The 18140-nt window shown below is 31.2% G+C and overlaps 2 protein-coding genes across 2 annotated transcripts; one reads left to right on the plus strand and one right to left on the minus strand.

Moving 5' to 3' along the window:
- Positions 1-924: 924 nt before the first annotated feature.
- On the plus strand, positions 925-1838 carry LOC132048296 (uncharacterized). Its single transcript, XM_059439203.1, has 2 exons — positions 925-1322; positions 1408-1838. Exons 1-2 carry the CDS (start codon positions 1214-1216, stop codon positions 1695-1697), a joined length of 399 nt encoding a protein of 132 aa, XP_059295186.1. The 5' UTR covers positions 925-1213; the 3' UTR covers positions 1698-1838.
- Positions 1839-12777: 10939 nt separating this feature from the next.
- LOC132047858 (F-box protein CPR1-like) lies at positions 12778-14800 on the minus strand. The gene is made up of 3 exons (XM_059438837.1): positions 14596-14800; positions 14481-14515; positions 12778-14280 (listed from the first exon to the last, which is right to left on the minus strand). The coding sequence occupies exons 1-3, from the start codon at positions 14798-14800 to the stop codon at positions 13174-13176; spliced, it is 1347 nt and encodes a 448-aa protein (XP_059294820.1). The 3' UTR covers positions 12778-13173.
- Positions 14801-18140: the final 3340 nt, after the last annotated feature.

Genomic DNA, 18140 nt, shown 5'->3' on the forward strand with positions numbered 1-18140 from the left:
CTGATATATTTAATTTGCCATGCACGAAAATGTCTTATTTCCTGGATCATCTTTGATTTTTCCTATGAAGGTACATAAATTGGAAGAATTGCCAGCAGTCTAATATAAAGAGCTAGGAAGAATTGCCAGCAGTCTAATATAAAGGGCTAGAACTTTAATTTGGTGTTGGTTGGTTTGTGAATTAAATGGAGGAGGATATTTTATACAATTGGAATTTGTAATGAGGAAGAGTTATAATAACGAGGGAACTAATTGAGTAAGATGAAACTTCAAGTTAAAACGAAATGACATTATTACAACTTTATCATTGAGATAGAATTTCATTTTACACACTAAAAAAAGGGACATAAATCTTGTTGAAATGGAAATTGTTTATGTGGATGCGACCCTAAGACGAAAGATGTTCCACATGACAAGACAATTTTGCATGGGAAATACAACTTGACTCTAGAAAAAACGCGGTTCTACATACTTAGAATATAAGCTGTTTGACAATTTCTAACTCTACTTGAGCTTTTTTAGTTGACCCCAAATTTAACTTGGTCCTCGCAGAAATGACAAATTTGTGAGTTGTGAGACAACTAGTGATAGCCATATGAATAGTCAATTAATATTAATTGAACACATAATAAACAGACATGTTCGATGAATAAACTCTCATAATAAACAGACATGTTCGATGAATAAACTCTCATTTCAATGTCGTGTATAATTGTATATTGACTTAGTAAATCCAGAAACAAACTCCCAATTAATTTAATCCGGGTCAATGTCCCTTCTTTTTCGTATCGAGGACGCACTTAATTAACAATTTTTTATCATATTTTACTCCCATATCTTATTGATGATTATTGTGTTGTCCCGCTAAGAAAGCCCCAACACAACATTAGGTAAAGACAAAAATAGTAAAAGAAAAATTGCATGTTAACGAAGTGATAAAATTCTATGTTATCTCTCAGATGTGACACAAATGTTGAAACAAAAAAATATTTTTTTTTGCTCGATTACACAATCATAATTCAAAAGAGTTATCAGCAGAGGATTCTTGCATATATAAGAACTTCAGCATGGTGCTTGAATGTTTTATTTGGCAATTCCAATTTGTTGTTCTCCCGTTCAAAAATTTCAATGCAATACCGTGCCCCTTCTCCAGGGTGCTAGATAGATTTAAAGAACCAAACTGTCTCGCGATTTCAATTAAAAAAAACTTCTCATGATGGCTTCTTCAGTTGTTAAATGTCCAGCAACCATTATGTCATCTAGCAAGTATAGGATCCGTCCAAAAGTACCGCAAGTCAGAGCTCAGAGCTACAAGGATGAAGGTATATAATTTGTTTATTTTTTTCTTTTCTTGTATGTCTGCTATTTTTAATTGTATTTTCTATTAAAATTATATTATTATTGCAGGTAAATCAAGGCATGTTGTCGATGCAAACTTACAAGTATTAAAGCAAAGAATAGAAAAAGTGAAGATCAAAGAGAGAATGGAGAGGTGTTTGACATGTAAGCAAGGTTGGAATTATACAGCTACTAATGCAAGTTTATATAATGACAAGAAGCGCAAGAAAGAATATTTGGATTACATATCTCACTGTGTTGAACTTTTGGGCATGGTTGGTGGGACTATTGGATTTACTATTCTTGGCTGCACTCTTTGTCTCTGTCTTACTTCCCTGCTTATTCATCTTAGTCTTTAATTACACATTCGTTGGAGCTTTTTGTATGTGTTAACTTCTTGTAAAGATTCATGTATTCTTTCTTAATGTCAAGATTTTGCCAAGAACTCTGTTGAAGTGTTCTTTTTCTAGCCTAAATTAGAGCTATTTTTATGCATTAGTTGCGTTTATTTTCTGAACGTTGTGTGCTTTATATGCTGTGCAATGCACTAGTCTTTAAGTCTTTCTTTTGTTTCGATATAGTCCAAACATCTGGAGCAAAATAGATATCTTCTCTTGCAGCCTATACTGTGCCAACCATTGGATTTATCAAAATCAATCGAACTATATAAAGTTATACAATTCTAGCTAAATGAACAACAATGAAAGGACATAAAGAAGGGGAGTTGGATTTAAACGAGCCTAGGTTAGGTTTAGTGGTCTCAACTTGGCTTGTTGCCCAATTAAATGAAAACTTCACCAGAGTAATAAATACTCATTTTACAAGGGTATTTAACAAAATATGGTGTTGAAGATGTTAAATTTACTCATATATTATAATTGTGTCGGTAAAATAAATTATAAATATGATGTGAAATTTTATGTTAAGAAAAAAATCCAACAAATATTAAAATTTGAATAGTTTACTTATTGTAATTCTTGAAAGTTATGATAGTTGAATATAGACTGAATGTACAAGCAATCAGAGATATTCAAAAATATAAAAAATGATTTACATAAATTTTGAAATCATTATGATGTACAATATTTCAGATGCTTCGTTTAAATGACATCACTATTATTGAGAATCATACAATTTTTTCCTTGATTATAATCGGATATTTATTATTTCATTGCAAAAGTTGAAATATGCCGGTCCAACAGAATATTTAGTACAACTATTTGGGGATTCAATAATGGGTCATTTGCACGATTGGCCTTCAAAGGCACTGGTCTTTAATTTTTGTCCCTCAAATTGGTGGTCTTTAATTTTTGTCCTTCGCTAAAAATTATTTGATTTCGGATTCAAATCCCCTCTCAGTCAAAAATTAAAAAAAAACGCAAGATAGAGTTTGAATTCGCAAGACAGAGCTTTGCAAAACTCTACCTTCACCAGAAGGCAAAACTTTGCCTTCAGACATCAGACAATTTTTTTTTTGTTTTTTTAAACTTAGTTGAAATTTTACAAACCTCTGTTTTAAAGCCTAACTTTTGCCCAAATAGGCCTAAATTTGGTACAAATTTCTGCCTGACGATTTTTTTTAAAATATTTGATTGAGCTGGGGTTCAAACCCAGAACTCATGAGTTTTAGACGAAGGGAAAAAATTAAAGATTTAAAATTTGAGGGCAAAAATTAAAGACCAGTGCCTTTGAAGGGTCCGCACAAAAAAAATGTTCAGTAATTGTTTTAAAATGTTCATGACAATAAACAACCTAAATTTTTAGTGCTACTTTTACTGCAGTTCTAATACGTAAATTTAATTATTAAATATTACCAGTAACAAATTGATTCCAAGCATATTTTGGAAATTAGATATAATAATCATAGTACTATTGAAATTCACTATTTTCCTTAGATGGATGAATTTTTCATTATATATAAGTGCGGTGGGGTACGAACACAGCTGCCCCCACTTGTACAATGAGCTTCACAAATTGTACACGCAATGAATGCTTGTACCATGAGCTATATAACTTGTACACTTTATCCAACTATTTTTATATCCCACGGAACATATGTTATAGTACTTAATATTTATTCCCTTCTCATGTATAGACGTATGCGCTTCAAATTTAATTCTCCGACATATTTATTTCTTCCGTGCATTTTTACTAGTTCACTTTTGACTTTTCGTATTCTAGCTGAATATTTATTCTCTTCTCATGTATAGACATATGCAGTTCAATTTTAATTCTCCTACACAAATTTATTTCGTCCGCGGTGGGGGTACTAACACAGGACAATGAGCTTCACAAATTGTACACGCAATGAATGCTTGTACCATGAGCTATATAACTTGTACACTTTATCCAACTATTTTTATATCCCACGTAGACATATGTCATAGTACTTAATATTTATTCCTTCTCATGTATAGACGTATGCACTTCAAATTTAATTCTCCGACACATTTATTTCCTCCGTGCACTTTTACTTGTTCACTTTTGACTTTTCGTATTCTAGCTGAATATTTATTCTCTTCTCATGTATAGACATAAGCAGTTCAGTTTTAATTCTCCTATACAAATTTATTTCGTCTGTGCACTTTAATATGTTCACTTTTGACTTTTCACATTCTTTAAGAATTAATAAATTTCACGTGGATATATGCCATAGTACTGAATATTTTTTCTCTCTCATGTGTACACGTGTGCACTTCTATTTTAATTCTCCGACACATATTTATTTATTCCGTGCACTTTTACTTGTTCACTTTTGACTTTTCACGTTTTTGCTGAATATTTATTTTCTTCCCATGAGCTTCACAAATTGTACACGCAATGAATGCTTGTACGATGAGCTATATAACTCGTACACTTTATTCAACTATTTTTATATCTCACTTAGACATATGTCATAGTACTTACTATTTATTCCCTTCTCATGTATAGACGTATGCACTTCAAATTTTAATTCTCCTACACAAGTTTATTTCGTTCGTGCACTTTAATATGTTCACTTTTGACTTTTCACATTCTTTAAGAATTAATAAATCCCACGTGGATATATGCTATAGTACTGAATATTTATTCTCTTCTCATGTATACATGTGTGCACTATTCTCCGACACATATTTATTTCTTCCTGCACTTTTACTTGTTTATTTTTTACTTTTCACGTTTTTGCTGAATATTTATTTTCTTCCCATATTTCTAATATATATAAGTGACTTGGGGGTACGAACACAGCTGTTCAAACTTATACCAAAAGATTCACAAATTGTGCACTTTTGACTTTTCACATTCTTTAATAATTAATAAATCCCACGTGGATATATGTCATAGTACTGAATATTTATTCTCTTCTCATGTGTACACGTGTGCACTTCTATTTTAATTCTCCGACACATTTATTTTCTCTGTGCACTTTTACTTGTTCACTTTTGACTTTTCACATTTTTGCTGAATATTTATTTTCTTCTCATGAGCTTCACAAACTGTACACACAATGAATGCTTGTACCATGAGCTATATAACTTGTGCACTTTATCCAACTATTTTTATATCCCACGTAGACATATGTCATAGTACGTAATATTTATTCCCTTCTCATGTATAGACGTATGCACTTCAATTTTAATTCTCCGACACAATTATTTCCTCCGTGCACTTTTACTTGTTCACTCTTAACTTTTCACATTCTTGAAAAATATAGTATGTGTGTGTCCAAATTACTTATTCATTTATAAAACCAAAATAAAATTAACCCTTTCTAATAAATATTCTTGAAAATAGTCTATTGGAGAGAGACTATGACAAATGTCTAAGTGGGGTAAAAAAATAGTTGGTTAAAGTGTGTAATTTATATAACTTTTGGTACAAATTTGCATTGCTATTATTCGTCCTCTTTTTATGTTTAAAGTATTAAGTCTTTGTCAATACTTTACTTATCTTACTCTCCTTTACATTATCTGATTATTGTTTCTTTACATTTATAAAATGTATTACTTTATATTTTCATTTCGGAATTAAAATTTGGTGATTTACGATATAACATATCACATTTCTAATATGTCATAATACTTAATATTTATTCCATAGATGTATGCACTTCAATTTTAATTATCCGACACATTTATTTCCTCATATTTTTTAATTAATTTAATAAAAATATTTTATTAGTTTTGTTTTTAAAAAATATATACAACAATGGTTCTTATGTTTGGATTTGAACAGTTAATTAATTGAGATGAATATTAACTTATCCGTATACATATAAGATATTAAACAATTTAAAAGAAAAAATCTAAAATCAAAATATTAATTTTCTCTCACCTTCTTACTGATTTTCTTTTTCACATTGATGAACAACTTTCATTGTCATGACTATGACAAATTTTAAAAAACTATTTACAAAATACAAATCTTAAAGATAGGCCAATTAAAGTGAATAAACATGTTCAGCCCGTGCATCGCACGGGCATATATGGCTAGTACATAAATATTTCTAATTGTAAATTTTATAGTAAAAAATTGAAATACCAATATCTAAATTTACTCAGAGTTTTTTTTTTTTTTTTTTTAACAAAGAAAAACGTGAAACTGCTTAGCAGATTTTCTTGCGGCGAGGATGACAATCATTACTGTAATTCATAACCATACAAGTTTTAATAGTATTCATATTTTAGCAGTATATCCATATAAATTCCTTACCTTGTACGGACGAAACCCTCCCAAAATCAGCCCCCCTAATTTCTCGATTTGCATAAACATAGTTCCAACCCCAAAATTTCAATTAATTTTTACTTGCAAAATTATTTAATACTCCCTCAATATTAGCTGCTGCTGTTTTTTTTTTTTTTTTTTTTCGCACTTGTTAAGGAAGCACACGGGTTTAAGCATTTGCTACGTACAAAATATGACGGGCTAAATCAAAATTCCGAAAATCTCGCTCCTCCTCAGTTCAATATAAATCATGTATTATAAATAATATTTTATACTATTAGAATTAAGCAAACATATTTTACCATGATCACTGTATATAATGCAAAATATTCTTTAAATATTAGACGATTTTGTTACTCTCCAAAAGTTAAAAATATTATTAAAAAATAATTACTTGTTGAATAAGATTGTAATATCTAAGCCTCATCCTAATACAAATTTGCATGTAATTTGTATACCATGAAGAATCTTAATATTATTATACTGCTGGTGGGTTACTTGAATTTTAAATAATGAAGTCTCTTAATTTGAAATGGTCCCAATCCTTTTTAGAATTCGAAGGAGCTAGGCGGGTGGATGAAATTATAATAGTTGGAATTGCTTAAAAGAGGGGGTTCAATTATATTTTAAATATTAAACTTACTTATTGTGATTAACCTAATCTGTTTAAGAATAAATAAATGCCAAAAATTAAAAAAATAATTTAATTTAAATATTTTGCCATTGGCAAGAATGATGAAAGAGATTTTCTCTTTCGAGTTTAAATTTTGTGCATTGTCAGTGGATAAAAATTTTTACACCATCAGATAAGTAGTAGGTTACACTTTCTTCCGAATTATTTTGTTTCTTTTCCTTTAATTAAGCACTACAGTTGCTTTCTCTCTCCTCCAAATCGTGCTTTTAACACAATCTCTCCTCCAAATCTCCTTTCCATGTCTTATTTCAACTTTCTTTGCAATCTGTCTGCCTTTGATCTCTTTAATATAAGCACCTAGGGGACTTGATGCAAATTTTTATAATAGCTATAGTCACATGCTTCTCAACTAAATAGAGGAATTCTTTTTGGAAATTTGTTCATAAATAGCAGTCACCAAAAAAAAAAACAAAAAAAAAAACCAGTATTAGTGAACCCTTAAAGCAACAGAAACTCCTAAAGATCAATTACGGCTGAAACGGTGAAGAATTATTCACAACGTCTAATGCATTGAAGGACTATTTCATTGACAGTAATTTTGATTTAACACTATTAAGGGACAGAGAATTGATTTCGCCGGAAAAGGAAATAACAAATTTGATTAGAGTACAATTAGGACTCTAATTAATTATTTTTAGTATCTTTTCCTAAATCTTAATTATAAAAGTTACCGTGATTGTCCTTTAATTTACCTGATGATGTAAAAAAATTTATACATTGACAGTGCATAAAACTTAAATTCTTTCGATAATGAGATGAGATTTGATTGACAAATACAAACTATTTTTTGTAAAAAAAAAAGAAAGATTCATCAAAATGTGTTTCGCCTGTTATTGAAACCAACGCACCTTTAGTCCATTGATTTAGGAAAGTTTTCAAAAATATTCACAAACCTAAACCCAAAAACGTTTGTTCGGGAAAAAAAAAACGATTTTGTTTTAAACATTATTAAATACTCCCTCCGTTCACTTTTACTTGTCAACTTTTTACTATGCACACTCCTTAAGAAATAATAAATGAAGTGCATAATCTATCAATGTGCCCATATAAATTGGTGTATATTTTTATTGGATTTGAAAAATGATTTGAAGTGAGTATTTAATACCATGGGTAAAAAAAAATAAAAAAAAATTGTCTCATCTTGATATACTAAAAGTGACAAGTAAAAGTGAAAATCTATTTTTGGAATACTGGACAAGTAAAAGTGAACGGAGGGAGTATATGATATCATAATAACACTAGATATCTCATTAAATAAATTAACTAAATAAAATATGTCACATCCTTTAATAATGCGCGCCGGTCTCAAGTGGAACCGTTTATATTTTTATTTTTTAATGAGGCTAATATGTATAACTAAAGAATTCGATATATTTTACGTAATTAACTTATTTTCGTAATGTACGTTTGAAACACGCATAAACTTTGTAAATTTTTGAACTGCAATGTGTGATAAGAACATTTTACCATATATCAAATGGGATTATAATATATTGCATGCATGAAACAAAAGGATATGGACTGTTGATGAATCCTATAATTCAAAATTAGGTTTTTGAAATTCATATCAGGAAACAAAAGGATATGGACAGTTGATGGGAAATGGGCGTGCACTGTTGTTGGGAATAAGACTTGGGCCTTGCCCCACATAAACACGCGTCATTTGCACAAATGTCCCTATTTCGGGGTGTTCTTTAATTTGTGTCCTTAAATTTGTGATTTTTAATTTTTTTTCCCTTGCATTTTTACCGCAGCATAATTTAGATTTCACAAAACGTATTTTACGTTTTAATTTCGGCATATATATTATAACATATACGCAAATTATGTCTGACAACTTGGGCCTTGCCCCACATAAAACATGGCATAATTTTAAATTTTGTCCTTAAATTTGTATTTTTATTTTTTTTACTTTAATTTTGGCATATGTATCATAACATACATACGGTATATATATTATTATATGTCGACAAGAAAAAAATGACATAATTTTAAATTTTTTTAACACTCAACATAATATGAAAAATATTACAAAACTTATGCTGCATAATTTAATTCTCACATAATTTATGTCGAGCGAGGTAAAATTTTAATTTTCAAAATTCAAAAATAAAAATATTACAAATATTATGCATTGCGAAACATGTCTGGACATTTGTATTAAATAAATAGCATGAAAAACAATTAAAGACCATGAAGGACAAAAATTAAAGACCACTGCGTTTGAGTCCGCGCAAAAAAATGCCTAAACACAAGGGTCCACCTAAACATCCTACTAGTACGCTTTGAATCTTGGGTAAAATAAAACAAGATCTAGTCAAAACAATTTCTCCAGAAAAGTAATTTTAATAAAAATAGAGAGAGAACATAGAGCCTGTTTGGATGGGTTAAAAAAAAAGCAGCTTATAAGCCTAAAAAAAAATAAGTTAAGATAGCCCAACTTATATTTTTTCAAGAAAAAAACAATTTTATAAGTTGTTTTAGATAAGTTAAGCGAAACGAGTCTAATTATATTTTTGGGCTTATTTTAAGACAAAATGTCTTATAGCTTATAAATTTGGTACCAAACACTCAAAAAAATTAAAAACAGCTTATAAGTTGTTTTTAGCAACTTATAAGCCAATCCAAACGGGCTCATAGTCACATTAGAGTTCAGAAGTGACTCGCACAAATTCCTTTCAATCAAATGTTAATTGATTTAGGTATTAGTAATGTAGGTATTAATTATGCGGGTATTAGTAATGAAGATATTAGTTAAGCATGATTTAGATATGAAGCTATTAGTTATTTTTTTCACTTCGTCGTCCTACTATCTCGCTGCTATTAATACTTATTATTATTGTTTAATATTACTGTTGCTTTTTCATCTGTCTTTGAGCCGAGGGTCTATCGAAAACAACCTCCCCACCCATCAAGAGGTAGGGGTAAGGTCTGCGTACACTCTACCCTTCCTAGACCCCACCTAATGGGATTATACTGGGTATGTTGTTGTTGTTTTTGCTGTTAATTATGCAGCTATTAGTTATGCAGGTTTTTTTTTGGCAGGTTTTACTAGTTATGCAGGTTGAAACAGTACATAACCAAGGGGGATAGTCCTATTCCACCCTTCTCGGAAAAAAAACTAACCAAACTATCAGTCCTCAACATCTACAGGACACCTGAACAACCATTGCTAACAAACTATCCAACCTAGTAAGTGCCAATACAATCCTCCAACCTCCTATTTCCTCTAACCCTGATGCATAGTCCAAGTTGTATCTGGTGAAGAATAACATCAACTGGTTTAGCCTTGGTCTGGAATACTCTTGCGTTTCTCTCAATCCATATGGAGTAGATCACAGCCGCAAAGCTTGCCTTCAAGATAGTGCCCCTTGCCCCTTTGCCTCTAGAATTTTGTTTAACCCATTTCCATTCAGTTTCCCAGCTTTGTATTCTTCTATACCATTTTTGCCACTCTAACATACCCTTCCATAGTGTTTGAGTATAAGGACATTCAAAATATAAGTGGTCAGCAGATTCTAGTGCTTGAGAGCACAATACACAAGTAGCAGACACAGATATACCCCATTTTAACAACACATCTTTAGTTCTCAATCTACCCCATAATTGTAGCCATAAGATGAAGTTTGCTTTGGTTCAGCACAATTGTGGCATACTAAGTGTTTCCAATCTACACTTTGAACATCACCCCTAATTTTAGCATAGACTTTAGAGATAAGGAATTTACCTCGTTGAATCAGTTTTGTGGTGTCTCCAAGTGTTTGTCATATTTCCCTCATTTTTAGAATTTTCCGAACCATCCAACACTCTTGAGCAGGAATATTCATAGCAGGAATATGCAGGGTTTACTTATGCATGATTTAGTTATGCGTAAATTATTATTTTAAATGTTGGTTTTTTTATTAAAAGTTAATAAATATTATATACTTTTTAAAATTAAAATATTTATTTACAATTAAAATTAAAATAATATACAAAAAATTATATTAAAAAATTGTTTAGAAAAGGGCAGTATTTGAGTGGAAAATGATGAGGATAATATTGTCATTTCAACTTTTTATTTCATGTATTAGTAATTCGATCTTCTACCTTATATAAAATAATACATGGATTCCTCATAAGTTATACATGTATTAGTTATGCGGGTTTCTAAATTGCAAACCAAACGTCGTACTAATTTTATATATGAATAACTTACTTCCTAACTAGCTACGAAACACGGTATAAGTGTGCAAAAATTAATATATGAATAAGATGTCTCTTTGCTAGCTACCAAATATTGTATTGGTTATTCAGAGAATAATACATGAATAAGTGGTCTCTTAACCAGCTACCAATGACCCCTCAAAATTTAAAGTAGTGGAATTATCCTTTATTGATCACAATTATCCTTGCCAAACTGTTTACCCTTAAAAGGTACAATTGAATTTATTTAGTGATTTAAAGAATACGTTGATTGATTCGTTATAGATAAAGGTAAATAGCAAGTGATAAAGTAATGGAATCAAGTAATTATAAAACGATAATATGATAATCAATCCTAGATCGTATGAGCTCGAAGAAATCTCTCAATAAAGATGACTCAGGATTAACAATTAGCCTTGAAGAACAATGTGGAGCTAGTAGAAAAAGTAGACAACATGCAATATGATTTGTTAAAGTACGTGAAGTGTAAATTGTTATGCTAGAATTGGGTGCTTGTATAGGGTAAAATCCGTCAACACCAAGTGGACATATCAAAGGATGGCACGTGGCGATGGTGACATGTCAGATTTGAGTCAGCAAGGGAGGGGCTCCGGGAGAGCATAACGACGCTCCGGAGGAGTAACTCGGCAGCCTCTACCGGAGACAACTCACCGGTCAAACGTCATTCAATGTGCAACCGTTACAAGAAACCCCAAGTTTTCCTCCGATCTTAATGTGCATTATTGCCCTTCATTGTCATAGCATTGAATCCCTATTTTACTTTTTATTACCTTTGGCATTGATATTGGTAATGAAAAGGACATGATTTGTGGATCATGCACCGCATAGCTCTAGTATAAATAGAGTTACTCATCCTATTGTAAGGCACCTGAAACACTATACAGTAATACAAAATACTTATATTATTCTTAGCATTTGCTCTTTCTTGCTTAATTCGTGGAGGTCATAGTGTCTCACAGTCTAGAGACTCTAGCTCAAAGCTTGTCCAAGGCCCAGGCTACATAACTAGCTATGCCTTACTTTCACTTGTCTTGTTAATTATTACTTGCTATTTGATAATTTTGGTTATATGGATCCACGTGTCCTTGACCACGTGCGCAAATTCAACTGTAATGATTTTTCGTGTAAACAAAAACATTTCTCAATTTTTGTTTTGAATTTTTAAGATGACACTCATTTTGAGACAAATAGTTTTTGCTAATGTGACACTTATTTTGGAACGGATCGAATATTTTTTACAGAGGCAACAATTGACACATATGAGGACGTTCCTGGCTAAAGTGCATAGATTTGACGGTTTGGTTTAACCCGCAATGATTCGAGCGGATTGTGTCCCTTATTATTTATTATTGTCTATTCTTTGATTATTATGAATTTGTGACCAGTGCTAGACTTTCTTACCGTATTTTTAGATAAACATAGTGTTATTGGTTGTAAAAGGTTGGCGGATACTGGTGGTGATGATTTGTCTAGGATATTCTTTGTTGTGTGATTTAGCTGAGACAATAAAAAATTTGGATAGCCTAAAATAGGGAAAACTTTGTCCAATTTTCCATATAATCCCGATAAAGCTGTGCTTAGAATTTGTTTTTACTCGCGCCGATGTCTTGCTAAACCAAACAATGACTGCAAATAGATCCTAGCAATTTCTATTTACTTCTGATGATTTAAAAAATAATGCTTGGTTGAATCCACATAAATGCATAGTCATAACTAGAAATAGTAGAAAGGCATCATAAACCGGAAAATAAGAAATTAGTTGAGATATATAATCCTCTTCTCTTGAATAAGGTCTCTTCCTTCCACTTAACTACAGCTGAAGCATAGACAGTGCATTTATTCAAAACAATTACACTATTATATAAGACTAGACAAACAATAATAGGTACAAGAGACGAGGGGTTAACCATGTCTTTCTTAGCAAAGAAATCACTCCTGTTGTTTCTCTGAGAACGAGAAATAAGCAAGCTGACATCTTTGGTAAATACATTTTGAGACTTAAAAACTAGCGAGCAATAGAAAAATTAATTAGAGGTTGTAACATGGTAACCGAAAAAAGATTAAAAGTGCCTGGATCATACATAAGCAACGACATACCCAATGTAATCCCACAAGTAGGGTCTGAGGAGGGTAGTGTGTACGCAGACTTTACCCTATCTTTATAGGTAGAGAGGCTGTTTCCGATAGACCCTCGGCTCAAGTAAAGCAGACCGATCATACATAAGCCAACACTAAATAAGTGATTTTGGAGAGATCAAGCTTTCTGTAAAAGCGATTCCAGTCTGAAGGATATCACATCGAGGCCATAATCTAAATGGTCCTCTAGATGTCCTAAAAGCATGCCCTGTACATTTACGACTTAGGCACCAAAATAGTAGTTCACCATCCGCAAACCTATATTTCGGCATGGCCTTTATATCAATCCAAGGATCTTCGATAGTTAACAATGCAGTCCAAGATTCCTTGACATCATAGTCTTTCAATACCCATAACTTTAAAGCTCCCTTCCTCTGAATCTGAAGATAAGAATTAGAATAAATACAAAGCATACCTTCCAATACTGAAACGCCAATAATGATTTTGGCCTTCAAGCATAAAATTTGCTCTGGCAAAGGTATCTCTCCGTACACTCCACTTGAAATACTAAATGAAACCACCAAATAATTTCTTGAAACCACAGAATGACTTCCAAAAATACCGATCCAATGAAATGCCTCGTTTACAATTGGCAAAGACTGCATACCTTCGATCTCATTGCAAATGCCACGAGGATGTTTATCAATATTTCTCCAGGAACAACTTTTCAACACAAGAATTTCACCAGGACGATCTATGTTAGTGTGAATTTTAAGGATCTTATAGCCACCAGAAGTTGAGTCATAACCCAATCCCAAACGAGATTCTTCCTGCTGTGGAAGCTCTGGATCGGGAAGTACTATTGATTCTCCTGTGGAGGGGTTCCATAGCAAATATATAGTGCGTCGACCATCAATATTATCATTAACTTGGATAACAACCAAGCCATCACAACAACCACGGATTGCACAATTATATGGTCTAGAGATTACAGAGAAATCAAGTTTTCGTACATTCTCAACTGGTTGAACCGACGATGATAAAGGAACACAATACATGGAATATAAATCATTTTCAAGGCAACGTATAAGAAGTTTTTGGGAATTCTGGTCATTCTTGGCATGATTGAGATGCGTCATCTTAAAGTATGGCTCGGAGATCAATGTTTCCCAGAATTTTGAAACACATTTGAATCGGAGAAGAGACTGCACAGGTAACCTGTTGAGGATGTCCGTAAGAATTTCCTCTTGGAAGTGAGTTCGCTAGATAGAAAAGAAAATGTGATCAGACAATTTGTTTAAGGTATTCAAATATTAAATAATTTCAAGCCAGACTTTAGAAAAGATAAACCTGGAAAAATTCATGATTTCTTCAAACTAGTATTTATTTGTTGGGTTTGTCTCATAAACAGAGCAATGAAAGAATCTAAGTCCAAGCAAGCAACAACAATTAAACTCCTCACCTTATCAACATCCATCTGCTCTGTACTATTCTTCCCTGAAATAAAGCAGGAGCAGATAGTAGTGGAGCGCAAACAAAAACTAAAAGAAAAAGCAGCAGCAGAAAGGAACAGATACCTTTACAAATTTGATCTGATTTCTTCTTCTTCTGATTAACCTCTTGACTTGCTTCTTCTCCATTGCTAATTGTAATTTGATTGAAAAGATTACCCTTTTCAATATTTGAAGTCGATTTACTCTTCTTCTTCTGTTGAGGTTTAGCTTCTCTATTTGCTAATTTTCCCTCATGCCCATTCGACTTCTTCTTCTTCTCTGGTAACATAGGATAAAGTTTCTGATGCTTGCTAGGGTTGCTCTCTCTTTCTCTCACTCTCCACAGTTCTTGTATTCTCGTTGGATTTACTAACTGGTCCTTCTACTTACCCCCATCCACTCTATTTTTCTTTTCTTTTTACAAGAGTATTTAACTAAGTTGGAGTTAAATATGTAAAATTTTACTCTTATATTATAAATTGGGTAAAATAATATGATGGAATTTATGGTAAGAAAAGAATCCAACAAATACTAAAATTTGATTAGTTTAATTCTTGAAATTTATGATAGTTAAATATGGATTGAAGTGTATCAAATTCAGAGATATTCTAAATAAAATATGATTCGTGCAAATTTTGAAATCACTAGCTTTTAGCAGACGTGTCAGACGTGTTTATAAATTATAAATCTATATATATAATAAGGCAAAAAATATTGTGAAATACTCTATGACCACCATTCTTATTTATCTTTTTTCTCCTTTTTTTGACATTTTTTCATTTCTTTAAATGAGAAGGCAATATTTAAAGAATTGCTGAGGTATTTTGGTGATAAAAATCCCTAATTGCAATTAATCATCTATTAACGTAAATGAGTAATCATTAAAGTTAAAGTAACGTTCTTGCTCCTGGTAAGTCAGCCCGTTAATTGCTATTAAAAATCCAAACATTATGAATGTGAAAAAACGACTCAAACAATGATTCCAAAAGAACCTTCTTGTCTTTTCATAAACAACAAAGCTCTTTACCCAGATAGGCATATATATTTTTGACTAGATAAATCATTCATTTTGGATTTTAATGATAAATCTGACACTGATTCATAATCTTCCGAGTACAAAATCTAACTAATATTATGAGTACTTTTATTATTTATTTGTGTTGTTCAATTTTACTTTGTTCCGTTCTCTCTATCATCCTCCTAAACAAGCATGAATACCAATTGTGTCTATTGAATTGAATTGAAAGACCAGACAGTATTTTATGGAGAAATGGAGAATACAACCATGATCAGGTCAGTTATTTCCTACAATAACAATAATAATGATTATTTCTTAATTCTAAATTAACCTATGTAAATTATAAAATAATTCCATATAATTTAAAAAAATTTATTAAATCTATTAAATGTAATAACATTGAATCTATTGACATTGTCAATGATTTCCTATTGTGCTTCAAATCTATGCTAATTGTGCCCAAGGATCCTTTCACATAATTTTTGGTCTCATTGATTCCTTCGAATTATTTAATTGTTAACTAATTTTGTTATTGTTGTTTCCCCCGCCATTCAAGATCTAGAAATCTCGCATCTAATACAATTAAGAGAAGTAGACTCAAGATCGAATTTAATTGTGGCATACCGCTTTCCTTTTCACCATCTTTTATCATGTGATATTTGATCAACTTGAAAAAGAATTTCTGGTGCAAGAAGGATAAAATACAAAATTTAATTCCGCCGACAAAATACAACATAATTGAGTTTTTCCTTCATCTTTTCATCTATTTTCTTTTTTACATTTCTTTTTTCATGTACCTTCCTTTCTTTTTAGTAATTTTTGTAATCTATATATAATATGAAATTCAAAAACTACATGATAATCACTTAGAAAATTGACCGTATTTATCTTTGATGTCAATTTTTTGACCTTTTTTCTTATATTCTTCAAATTATGCTGAAAAATACAACCCTATAAGATGTCAATAAATGTCTACACTAATTGCTCAATAAAAAGGGAAAAACGTTGAAGACTTTCAGTGTTCAACGGTCACAAAAACAAACTGTCTCCTTCAATTTTTTTTTTTTTGGGAAGCGGTCTCCTTTATTTTTTCCCCACTACAATTTTTCTTCCTCTTCTTTTGTAAGTGCTTTATTAATGATAAAAACTGTTATAGGTTAAGAAAATTCAACAGGCACCGTTCTATATCCTCCATTAACTCTCTTTATTTTATTAAATGTGCTATGATTAAAAAACTGTAAATCATTCTTTAATTCTCTTAATCATGCTGAATTCCAACAGTTTACCCTCATTCTTAACTCTACAATTTCATTATTACCCGTGTATATATGTAACATCCCCAAGACCAGAATTTTTTTCTTCTATTTCCTTTTTGTTTTTACTGTCTTGTGGGTATTGTTTTGCATAAAATTTTGCAGGATTGAGATGGGTTCATTTCACTGAAGAAGCTCAAGCTAGCAGCAATGTCTAGCCTCTTTTTTATTTTTTTGGGTAAGCTTTATTTTTATTTATTGTTAGAGATTCAGATTTATTCTTGGGTACATTATACTTCCACAGTACTGCTCATTATGCTTAATGGTCTAAAACCTGTCAACTTTCCTATTTCAAAAACCATCTTCATGTGAGGATGAGTCTAAAGACATCTTCATATAAGGATGAAACTCTATTTTTAGTTTCACATAGGACCATAATTTATCAGTTTCTTTATTGTTTATAGTCTTCAGTTTACTCCATGCAAACTAATTGTTATAGCATTAAATTATTGGTTTGTATATTCTAGGTAAATTTCTTTGATCAGTGTACTCTAATGTTAAACCAATTACCGACTTTTTAGGTAAAAAAACTTTACTGCTGAATTAATTAGTGAGTTCTATACCGTTTTCGCCTAAAAACCTTTAATGTATATCATAAGATTTAGTGGAAAGTAAATAAAAAATTATTTATTATGTCTCTCTTATTTACTTTTTTTATTGTGTTTGGCATTAATTCAATGCTAAAAGCCTAAAATTGTCAAAGTTTGTCTTAAGTCTACATTTGTGATGATTCTTCTTCTTTCTTCCCAGACTAGATTGTGTTGGATATTTTTCCTTTTTTGTCTTTATGAGTTTCGTGAGTAGGAAAGAGGGAGAAATGAGAGAAAAAGAAAAAATATAAAATTAAAAAAAAACAATGAGAGAAAAGAGGGAGAAGAAATAAAAGGTAGAGGCTAGGGAAGAAGAAATGGCTATTTATACCTTTTTGATTACATCACATTTTGCAGTTTTGTCCTCTTAATTTATCCAAAAGATTAAAATTTTGGTTATTCTTTATTCTTATATTTAAGATGTTTTCGCAGTAATTGTCAAAATTCTCTCATTTTTTTCATTTATGTTCTTTGAAAAATACCATCTTTATTACTCACACCTCTTTATTTTTTTACTTTTAATAATGTTCATAACTCCCATTATTTTCAGGTCCATAAATGCCGAATAATTAGTTTAGAAGTTTAAGACATGCATGACCTTATCGTATTCCTTTAGATTTGTCTATATATATATATAAATTCTTATGTATTTTATGAGACTCCTATCAAATTAAAATCCTTTTCATTCCATAATGAAGTAGTAACATT

Source organism: Lycium ferocissimum, chromosome 2, assembly GCF_029784015.1.
Source record: "Lycium ferocissimum isolate CSIRO_LF1 chromosome 2, AGI_CSIRO_Lferr_CH_V1, whole genome shotgun sequence".
Classification (NCBI taxonomy): Eukaryota; Viridiplantae; Streptophyta; class Magnoliopsida; order Solanales; family Solanaceae; genus Lycium; species Lycium ferocissimum.

Excerpts from the sequence above, each read along its gene's own strand:
- LOC132048296 (XM_059439203.1), top strand. The coding sequence starts at position 1,214 with ATGATGGCTTCTTCAGTTGTTAAATGTCCAGCAACCATTATGTCATCT. Across the intron at positions 1,323-1,407 it reads TCAGAGCTACAAGGATGAAG|GTAAATCAAGGCATGTTGTC; the intron begins GTATATAATTTG and ends TTATTATTGCAG.
- LOC132047858 (XM_059438837.1), bottom strand. The coding sequence starts at position 14,800 with ATGTTACCAGAGAAGAAGAAGAAGTCGAATGGGCATGAGGGAAAATTA. Across the intron at positions 14,516-14,595 it reads ATCAGATCAAATTTGTAAAG|GGAAGAATAGTACAGAGCAG; the intron begins GTATCTGTTCCT and ends GCTTTATTTCAG. Across the intron at positions 14,281-14,480 it reads AGCAGATGGATGTTGATAAG|CGAACTCACTTCCAAGAGGA; the intron begins GTGAGGAGTTTA and ends TTTTCTATCTAG.